Below are 10,964 nucleotides of genomic sequence, written 5' to 3' on the forward strand. Positions count from 1 at the left end.
AGAGAGATAATTAAACCGGAAGAAGTCAACACTTCTCTAAAATCACAATTTTCACTCGAAGGAGGCAAATAGAATCGATCAAGAAGGGATGACGAATTAGAAACCTGTCGAAGAAAGTCCAACTTGAAAAATGTTTCTGAAATCACCAGGGCCAAGTTCAACATGAGCTTCCCATATGACGGATCTGGTGACTATTACAAGAGCACATATTTTCATTTCGGTTAAAAAGCCGTAAATGTTTGGGTTTCAAACGTTTAAAAACTCCCGTCCCTCCAACAACTTCAAACTTTCGAAAAATGCCTATGTCGAACCTTTTTTTCACTATTCGAACACCTTTTTTATTCAAAGGGCTTTAAGAAAGAACTTACAAGTGTCCTTTCGTTCAGATTGTCTAATTGATGAATTTTTCTTAAAAGCAGACACGTTTCTCATGTTTGAGAGATGAAAATGGCAAAAACAGTACTGCTATTGCACTTTGGGCCTTTGACCTCAAAGAAGCATTTTTTGCGAAAGAAGAAGGCATCTCTCGTGATCAAACTGGACTTCTAAGAATTAGCTGATCATACGAGAATCCCTCAAGAGCTCAATAAGTCATGTGTTTGTTATTGATTCTGCCATTCAATGTCCCATTTCGTCGCAAAAATTTGGTTTCATTCCAGTGTTACATTTCAACATTTCAAAATAACGAAGGATACTTTTTCTCCTTGCCATTAAAGTCTTGATAGTTCTCATTATTTTTCGTCAAGGGACTCGGAAGAAGTTCCAAAAGAATAATTCTTCAAAAGCCTTAAAAGTTGGCACAGGGGGGGCTCTGCGCTGAATTGGTTTTATGACGCTTCATATAAGTCATTTGTCTTTCTAACCTCACTACCGTACGTACAGTACATAGAACGTAAATGAAATAAGGCAATCTTGGGCCCATTAAAGATTAAAAGTTATTGCCCTTTCAAGGCCTAATTCAAGTTAATCAAGGATGATTCAACTTTTTGCAAACGACGAAGTTAAAAAACTATCGTCTTTTTCAAATTCACAACTTCAGTTCTGAATTTACCTTGATTACCTCTCGAAAATCGGTATTATGCTTTGTAAACAGCTTTCAACTCCTGACAGTAATTACTGCGTGCTCTGTAATGTATTTCAAAAGATTGAGAAAACGCTTTGAAATTTCATGATGGCACAATTTGCAGTGGAATCCTGCTTCTAAGGTGTGCCATAGGGAGACCATGGAAGTAAAGTGTCACTAAGAAATTTACCTCTTTTAACTCCATCAATAGGCAGTTGCTTCAGATGAAGGGTGAAAATGCCCATTGAAATATGTTATATCTTATTGGCTCTTTCAAAAACAAAAAGGTGCTGGCAGATTATTCTCTTCATTGCAACTGACCTCCCAAAATAATGGAGGTTGCGTGAACACTACCCGTTACAAAGTCCATTAAAAGGATCTGGGAGTCAAAACGACAAAATACGATACAATAGCTTTGTTCAAGCTTCAAACCAAGGGCACCTCAAACTTGGGGAGATGAATTAATTTTAGTTCTATCATTTCAAGATATGCTAAGCAAACTTTATTCGGATATCCGTGCACATTACTTCCTTCATTCGGTGGTTGTCCTGCTTAAATGAATCTATTGAGCTGCACTGAGTTTACGGATGGCTCGAGCGCGATATCAGCCTCACAGCTACAACAGAACCATCCAATGGTAGGAGTTGTGAATGCTGATCTAAATGTTTTAAATGCACCTGAAAAGAATGAGCACAAGAACATTCACAATGGCTCGGAACTTTGTTTTTTTTGCTGGAGTTTTGGGTGGCTCTGGTTTGCCTTGGGTTCGTGGCGCATGCCGACACATACACTCCTCCACTCACACCAACCATCATGATGAAGATGAAGGACGAGGATGATTCTTTTGGTTCGTTTCCTGTAGATCTGAAATGCACTTCGTCGGATGATTCTTTGAAATGCCTTCAGATCAGATCAAGATGCAGATTCATCGTCCATCGTGAAAAGTAACAGTAGTAAGAGTAATAGATAGAACAAAAATGAGGCCCACCCAATAGCAGAGCTTTTCATTCAGTTTTGAAGGCTGCGAGGCCCTGAGGAGATATTTCTTTCGAATTCTCTCTCAATTCCTGGCCCTCTTTTTGAGTGTGTGGAGTTGTAATTAACAACGATAGGAGCAGTCTAAAGCGATCAAATTACTCCACATTGCTCGAGTCTCGGGCCAACCTCTGTTTTCCGTCCACAGTCCGATTCCGGGCGCATCCCAGGCTTCAGAAACGCGATCCGTCAGATCCAATTCCAGATACAAAATGTGCTGCGTTGCGCGGTGGCCAATACGTACTGTAAGCAGCCGAAAGAGCGCCCAATGGAATGTGTCTTAACAAAGCCTTGTGAGGTCACATCAATCCAATGGGTTCCTTGTTCTAAGCCCATCATCTGGATCAAGGGCCCCTCCAAAGTATATAAATCGGTTGGAAATTAGTAGCGTACACAAGCAACATAAATCTTTGCAAAACCCAGTTAACAACCTTAGGAAGGATGATGATTCACATCAAATACGTGTGTACGAAAGTCGAGAGAGTCACTCGATTTTGTCTTCATTACATCGCGTTCTTGCAAAGATCTATTGGGCTGATTTCAAGATTCAGATTTGTTTAAAAATGGCGAGAAACGATGCAAAAATGAAACCTTAATGCTGGTCTCATGATCTTCAAGGTTCGACTGTTACTTTCAATAGACTCAGCTCAAACAGAACTATTTGAAAATCTTCGCACTATTGCCATGGGTGGGTAGCTTGGCATTAAAAGCTTATTGGATGGCCCACTCGAGGGGTGAAATACTTCTTATTTCCTTACTTCTTGTTCATTGGTTATATGTATTGAAAAGCAAATTACGTTCAATTACATTTAGTAGACAACAATGAAAGTCAGGGTTTGAACTTCTAGTGATTTAATCGCAAATATTCATCTTATTCAATTACTTAAACAAACACCGACGATTAAATCTTGATACCCAGAACAACTGATCTTGCTCATTCAAGTCATAGATTATTTTTGTACTCTATCCCCTTATCTGTATTTTTTGTTTTGAGAGGCTGATAAAGAACTAGTTACTAGTGCTCGTTGTCTCCTTAATTCTAAAAGGGACTTCCTGTTCTTTGAAAGCGTCGTAAGGAAAGTGGCAACTTCCATCTTAACGTCAATGCTTAGACTTTGGACGACAATCAGGTTTCATTGCGGCTACTTCACAAAATATGAAACACCTTTAATCTGAAGATCAGTCTTGCTCGGACATTGGTTAACAGTCTCGGTGCCCGCATCAAGACCTCGCTTTTATTGTTGATAAACTTTCAATCCATCAAAGCAGAGTATTACTAGATCATCATGCTCTTATGGAAAGAGCACTGAAGCACCTTCAGTCTTTAGATGTCAGTTAAGATGAGGCCAGCATGTGATAAGCAGCATTTATGTTTGAACCACCCACTCACCAACCTCAACCGTAAAATACTATCAATACTGTCCTATGTACTGTATGTCCTCATTTTTAAATGAGACCAAAAGAGTCAATACAAAAGTTGTACTTAGAGATAAGTATTTTGACACCATTCGTTGTAAAAATTATCATTATTCTTAATATGTCAACACATATATCCAAGAAAGGTGTTGACTTTGTTGGATAGTCCTAATGCAATTAGAATATTTCAGTAAATTGTACTGTAATTCAGTAAATCAAGGATCTTGGGTTTACATCGTCCTCTAAAGGCTCCCTAAGTGTGACAGTTGTATATAATAAACCAAGAAGTGTGATTTCTAGCGCACTGTTATCAAAAGAGTATCATGAGAAGAATTATGATGGTCTAACATTTATTGCACTTGAAGAATGGATTTGCAGTTTTGAAGAGAGAAATCAAGTTAGGCCGATTCAGAGATAGTGTGGCGAACAGCGGAATTTGCTCGCAGGACTACATTCATTCTCTCTGGTGATCTGGTGGTGTTCACACGCCAAAATAGCTAAGGTCATGACCCAATTCTGAATAACTCATACTTTATTCCTGGTACGCCATGAGACCTTGTTACTCTTTTCTATTTCACCATATTGCCAGTGTACCGAGTCTAACATGAGTTTTTACCAAGCCCGAACAAGTTTTGATCCCCTCATAAGATACCTGTATTTACTGCGCCAATTCTAAAAAGATAAACTTGGCTTTGTGAGTTACGCTTCCCTCAACAAAGTATTCTGTCGAATCGAAGCACATAAGCAAGCAAGTAGGTGACATTCACATACACCTGTATATTAGCCAGCAAAGTTTTACTCGTTTGGAATGGAAGTGAAATTCGATAAGATTGATTGCAATTATAATGAAATAGATGACTTGAGGCCAGGCTTTGTCCTTCTTGTGTATGATTACGGAGAAGTCTAGACACAAGCAAGTTGAGTGGAGCATGCACCGCTGAAAGAAAATAAAGTTACGACCACGAAAAGACACTCGTGCGAGATAAACAACGGTGTTCTGTTTTCTGTTTGTGTCCTGGCGACCAAACTCTCCATGGATCGATTCTTAAATTGCGAAATAACAGTCTTCAAAGTATTAGATTATTTCTAATGTCGCCTTTGAGTGTATTCAAATGAAATCATTGAGACACGTGGCATTGCGCTCACTAGTAATGTATCTTCGATTGAATAGACCAAAGTTCCATGAAGCAAGCAAGACAAATCACATGCAGTGATGTAGATACTTACTGTAATGTTGAATAATAAGATAGAATGATTGGTTTTTCCACCGCAAGCTAGATGAGAGCGAAATCCTGCCATGGTTCGCCCCTATCTCAGAACGACGTCCAAAGCATTGAAAAGTGAAGGCACGCGTTTTCCTTCTTGTGCAAAGAGAGTTGCAAATTTTATTTTTAATATTGAGTGGTCTCTTTCCTGTATGTTTGTCAGGCGGACTGAAATTGCCATCCTCACATTTTGGGATTTGACAATATGCATTGTAGAGGAAAGTAGGAATACTGAAGGTTCTCACTCATAGCATTACTCTGCAGGTTACCTTTTCAGTCTGAGCATTGGAGCATATTGAAACGAAAAAGTTAGTAAAGTTTAGGAATTTAAAATGCAAATGCATCGCGAGCCATTACATCAATTTGAAGTTGTCAATGGATGTTTCCAATGACTTGTACTCGTGTGCTTATACATTTGATTAGGCGTTGTGATGATCTCTTCGTTTTCATTTCGATTTTCTACTATCTTTGCTCTAAACTTTGATTGCGAGTGAAAAATGGTGTGTCTCAATCTTGACCCTTCCAAGTTACGTGTTAGAGCTTCCCTCAACTTTACTGCTAGAATTACTGGATAGTCTTCTGGTTGATGGATTCGATTGCAAATCATTTCAAAGTCTTTGAAAAGATCGGAAACAAAGAGGCGAGGTGTTCAATTCTGAAATACGTGCCCAAAATAAGCCCACAAAAATTTCGGTCATTTTGGTTAAATCCAAAAAAATATGCTCGAACTTGAGAGGAAGGAAGCATCTCGACCAAGTTAGTCTCAATATGGTCTTATCGGAATGAATTGCTCACTGTACTATTATGCAATCTGATATCATGACTTGTGTGTCAACCAGTCATTATTCTTCACTCACAAATCCCATGCCTCAAATTCCACATGAGACGTCCCTTTTCGTCCATGTCTCTCCGTAAATCATACCTTGATGTCGAGAAGCGCGTAGTTGAACTGAGTCTCATTTCGAGTTCTGAGAACTGAGCCTCTCTTTGCCTTACCATACGATTCATCCATAAACGCTCCGTAGTTTACATGTAAGCTGACTCTTTGAGCGAGTAATTGTCTTGACGGGCAAAAAAACCAAATGCAATACGGTTGACTCTTGTGCAGGGATTGCCAAATAAGAGCCTCTAGATAACCATGTCTGCTAGAAGTAGCTGTGGTAGTAGTAGTAGTACTACCACTACTGCTCTACTAGGTACCCCTGTCCCAAAATTGGATTTAAAACTGTGAACAGTGGCACTCTTGCTCATCCTTGGGTTGCCTTGAGTTATGTGCATGTAGTTGGTACACTCGAGTTGTGTATACGTGTGTGCGTGCATTCTATTCCATTAGCCACTTAGTAGCCAGAACTTGGTGCATGGCTGCACCACTCAAATGTGTCGAAGGGATCCTTCTTATCTCGAGCAACGTATTTCGTTGATTAGGCCCTTTGGCCCGAATAGCTGAGGCAAAAAGGAAGGTAAGGAGAGGGGGAGCCCGTTATCATACTTGACATGACAATTCTTGGGCTTTAAACTGTATCCCTACTACCTACTACCTGTTGGAGGTAGTGAGCCCCGTGCTTGTGATTAGTTCCCCCAATGCAACAAACACCAGGTAAGCCTGATCCTGCTAATCATGGCAGCCCATAACCCTTCCACCACCCGGGGTTGACCCCATCGGCCTGAATATCCATTTAGAACGAGCATGGGAGTAGGTAGCATGAGAGCAACGCAACAACGTCTTCACGGCCCAAGGGGGCCCAAGGGGGCCCAAGACATGTCCATGAGACTCCCTCTCCCGGTCTGACATGCCAGAGTGGGCCCACCGAGTAGGTCGTTGAAGACACACACTTTGCATCCATGCGGTATATGGTGATAGCAGCAGGAGCAGTAGTAGCCGCACCCACACCACCACCATCAGCAGCATCAGCAGCATCAGCAGTCGAGGCGGCGGCGGCGGCGGCGGCGGCCAAATATTCAAAGTTTACGGGAGAACGACCTGCAACTTCGGTGGTGCGACTAGCATTTCAGCGAGTTTCGTCGCCCCACCTGTGAGCCTGTTCACCTCTGGGATGGAAGAGGGTCTCGTCGTCTTGAACGTCTTGAGAGTTCATCAGAAAACCGTCGGTGGACGGCTTCCTGCTCCTCATGGCCTCCGCTGCTCATGGCCTCCCCTACTATGTTATGTATGTAGTACTTGCTACTCACATTTCAGTTCATGGGCGCCTGCGACTTCCCATTGACAGTAGTAAGTAAGGTAGCAGTGCAAGATATGTAGAGGGACTAGTAGTAGGAAGGTACCTTCGCGACCCCACAATCCACTCAGTCGTGGATGAATTTCGAGATTTGAGGTGTTGTTGCTCCTTCGTCCTTCCTGCTCATCCTACTCACTCACCTCACTTGTATCAACACGAAGAGTAGAATTAACTTCATATCCCATGCATCAGAAGATCTCTTGGAGCAGCAGACTCGTGAGTGTAATTGGTGCCATAATCCGGCAAACCGCGTGGAACACCCTGGGATCCATCCCATTGTTGCGATGACGACTATCGTCAGTTGTCCTGCTCTACCAACATTTGCGCCCATGGAGAGGATAAGCGAAGATTGGTCGTGCCAATGATATTCATCCGTGTGCATTTGAGTGATGGAGCACTCTCAGCTCCTTGCACACGCTGTACAACACTACTGTCCATAGTGCTAGTTGTCTGGTAGTACGTACGGAGGGACGACAGTCACCAGATTTTTTTGATTGTCGAGAACAAGTGTGAGTGTCGATTCGAACCTGTGGCTTCGCAACAAAGTGTTTCGATCATTTCGATGCCCAATCACCATTGAACAGTCAGGCAGAGTAGCGCCGATTGCTCTTCCAATTGAAAATAAAGCACATACTCACACACACATACACTCTTCCACCAACATCAACAACACCTATATCGCTACCAACCCAGAGCGAATTTTCCATGCTGCTCAAAGCATGACGTCCAACAATTCATAACTCAGTGAAGGACTTTAACGAATCATTTCTCAGGTAAGAAAGAGCAGTAGATCGAAACGAGGGCCAAAATGAATCTTGATGAACCTCAAAATACTGTGGGACACCATTGGGTGGGAATTCGTACGTACAATTTACATGCCTAGTCAAAAGTGGGTGTGGGTGGGTGGCCCTAAAGGAGGGATTCCCACTGAAAAAACAAACACCAAAGAGGAAGATCTCGCCCCCTTCCACGACCGTGTCTTCCTTCTTATGTGGTGTCTTCTTCGACTTGAATGGCGCCATTGTCGGCTCATATGAAACTTGAGATCCACGGACAAATCTCGGCTTAGTTACTTAGTTCGCTTGAAATCCCCAAGCACTGCTTCAACGTTTCAATTTGGATTGTCTTGATTTCACACTCTTCGGCCAACTTAGTACCGTATTTGTTGTACATGTGCGTATCTCGTTCTCAATTCCAGAATGGATCAACAGAAGAACGTGCTGATTGCGGGCAACCCGGGCACGGGCAAGACCAGTCTGCTCCTGACCATGGCACGGGGCGTGTTCCTGACCACTGTGCCCAAACGCTTCGAAGGCTGGACCATGAACGCCCAAGTACCACCACCCTCCATTGAAGTCCTCGCCTCCATGGAGGGCAATAACAAACAGAAGAACAAAGTCAGTCGGACCAAATCCCATGGATTGGGAACAAATGTGAGCCTGCAGATTAGGTCAATTACCCCCTAGTTCCAGTCCCAGGTTTTATTTTCATTTGGGACTTGGCTTGGTGGCGATGGATCAGATATGAAGAACTCAATACACACGCACTTTTTCATCGCTTGCAAGGACGTGGACGTGGCGCATTCATAGAAAATAGGCATGGCTTAGAAAAGCGTTGAAAAGGATATCTGCAAGTGATTCTTCACGTGGATTCTGTTTTATTGAGCTGTAAACAATCCAGATGTGGTCTTGGTGGGAGTCATTCTGTGCTCTCCTACCCGTGAATGACCTGTCTTTTTGCGAGGCTTGTTTTGGAAATCTCGCATGAGACTTAAATGAGAGACATTCTGTTTTAAGTGCCCAAACGGCAATCAGAGGAGGGTCAATTTGAGAGCGGCTTCGTTAAAAGTTCTGAGCAAAAGCTTGCAGTCTGCTTAGTTTTCTTTCCTAAACAATTCATCCCAGTGGACAAAGTAGAAAAAAAGCATTTTGAAGGTTAATCAGCCTCAACAAAACTGGGAATGTGATTACTACAGAGTGCATTTGTTCAAGCCCTTAAAAGAGATTGTTTAATTCCATTAATCATTCGACAGAAACTTCAATAGCTGGAGCTTGAGATAAGAATAACTTTTAATGAAAAAAAATAAACAGGACTAGACTTCGGAGAGGAGGAAGAAAAAAATATGACCAAAAAGTTATGAAAACGAAACAAGACATTATTATGGCTAAAAATCCAACCAAAGAACCAAAGATAGGACAATTGCACAAGCATGTCCTGAGCTTTCCATTGAGTTGAAATATATCATTTGTTTTTACGTTCAAATATAGGCAATTTCAAACTAATAAACTAAATCGAGATAACGAGTCAGTTTCTTGGCTGAAAAAGTATTACGTAATTCTAAAATAATGAAAGGAAACTTCAAACGCAGCTAAAATCTATCATACTTCCATCAAATGGCTTGGATTTATAAGCTCAAAAATGTTGGGTAAATATTTTGAATTATTGCCAAAATAAACTGCAAAAGTGCTCACGACAAACAAATGAACATTTAAACTCTACCCACATTTATCCAATCAGTACAAAAGACGCAAAAAGGTATAAAAAGTATCTTCCTTCCATAACGTTTTAGATACTTTTTCAAAAACTTGCCCAAAATTTGCCCAAAAGGGTAAAAAAGCAAGGCTTAGGAAGTTGTCTTTTTTCCTAGCTCTAACTATGACTCATGTTCAGTGCAATGGTCTAACATCCAATGCTGAGAAGGGTTCTCTCTTTCAAACCAGTCATATCAAAAGCCAGTGTTACGTTCATATTTCGGTGTGAGATTGCCATGAAATAGAAAACTTCCTGTTTATTCCCATCTCATTCATGGTTTTAAAATCTGATGCTCTTTTGCAGACTCCGAAGAGCTTTTCATTTCATAGCGACCATCCAAATAAAAAGCATATTGTGTAGAACTCGTTCTACGAAAAGCGTTAATCGCTCAAAAGCCAATATTTGAAAACAAGCAATGCAAAAACATTTATAAGTAGAACCCAGGTTTCTCAAACTGGCTTACAGTAGTCTAAAATTCTACAAGAAGAGTAATGCTGATCCAAGTTTTGTTTCTACCTTTTCAGAGCTCGTTTTCGTCTGCCCATAGCAATGGACCGATTGTTAGTTTCACTTTGTGGGAGGACTGGTCACGCACAATTAAGCTCGCCAACGAGGACGAGAACGAAGAGGACGAGAACATTGCCGACTTCAAGGGCGTTGATGACAATGGCGAAGGAAAACAGCATGGAATAGTGATAACGGCCACGCCACCTGAGACCAATGAAGCCGAGGCTGATGGAACCGAGGCTGACAACGATGCCATAGCCAAGAATAATAACAATCAAATCAAACCTCCCGTTCAGAATGGGACCAGAAAGAACTACGCCACGGACGGCAAGAGATCCGAAAGGAACCCCGATGGTAAATAAAGATAACACCTACCGTACGACTATGTTTGTTCCAGGAATCCACGGACTTACCTAAAGCACAAATGAACGCAACATTTTCAAACCATCCATCTCTATAGGTTCCCTTAAAAGCCCGTACTGGCATCCGGATCTGGTGCCCATCATCGCACGTTGCCATTCGGTGGACGATGCCGCCATTGTCAAACCCCACGATCCGTGCTTCCCGGTCCGCCCATTCCTGGCGCCCGATCCCGATGTGATACTCTTGTGCTACTCATGCTGTGATATCGACTCCTTCATGGACTCGGAAAAAGACATTTGCGAGGATCTCGTCAAGCGATTCCCGAACACGCCCATTATTGTCGTGGGGACCAAAAGCGACCTCAGAGATAGTGAACCCGAGGTCGTGTCATTGGTGGATCGCAATCTCCTTATTTCGGAATCGTGCGCCACCCAAGATATAGCGCGAGGGTAAGTAAGATGTGGTGTAGGCAAGTACAGGAATTTTGAAAAACTCTTCGTTAACTTGGTTTGGTTCCGATTGGCACTTCAAGAGCTTACTTTGCTC

The 10,964-nt window shown here is 42.0% G+C and overlaps 2 protein-coding genes across 2 annotated transcripts in view; one reads left to right on the top strand and one right to left on the bottom strand.

Annotated features, from left to right (window-relative positions):
• The window catches only part of LOC131879319 (zwei Ig domain protein zig-8-like), an 85,701-nt gene that overhangs the window by 46,119 nt on the left and 28,618 nt on the right, over nucleotides 1–10,964 (bottom strand). The gene's annotated exons all lie outside the window — the stretch shown is intronic.
• LOC131879318 (uncharacterized) overlaps nucleotides 6,353–10,964 on the top strand; it is an 8,250-nt gene continuing 3,638 nt past the window's right edge. Inside the window, exons 1-4 of the mRNA XM_059225607.1 lie at nucleotides 6,353–6,376; nucleotides 8,215–8,449; nucleotides 10,073–10,409; nucleotides 10,516–10,867. Of these exons, the coding sequence (XP_059081590.1) occupies nucleotides 8,216–8,449; nucleotides 10,073–10,409; nucleotides 10,516–10,867 (923 nt within the window). The 5' untranslated portion in view covers nucleotides 6,353–6,376; nucleotide 8,215. The remainder of the gene's footprint in view (nucleotides 6,377–8,214; nucleotides 8,450–10,072; nucleotides 10,410–10,515; nucleotides 10,868–10,964) is intronic.

The sequence above is a fragment of the Tigriopus californicus genome, chromosome 4 (genome assembly GCF_007210705.1).
Source record: "Tigriopus californicus strain San Diego chromosome 4, Tcal_SD_v2.1, whole genome shotgun sequence".
Classification (NCBI taxonomy): Eukaryota; Metazoa; Arthropoda; class Copepoda; order Harpacticoida; family Harpacticidae; genus Tigriopus; species Tigriopus californicus.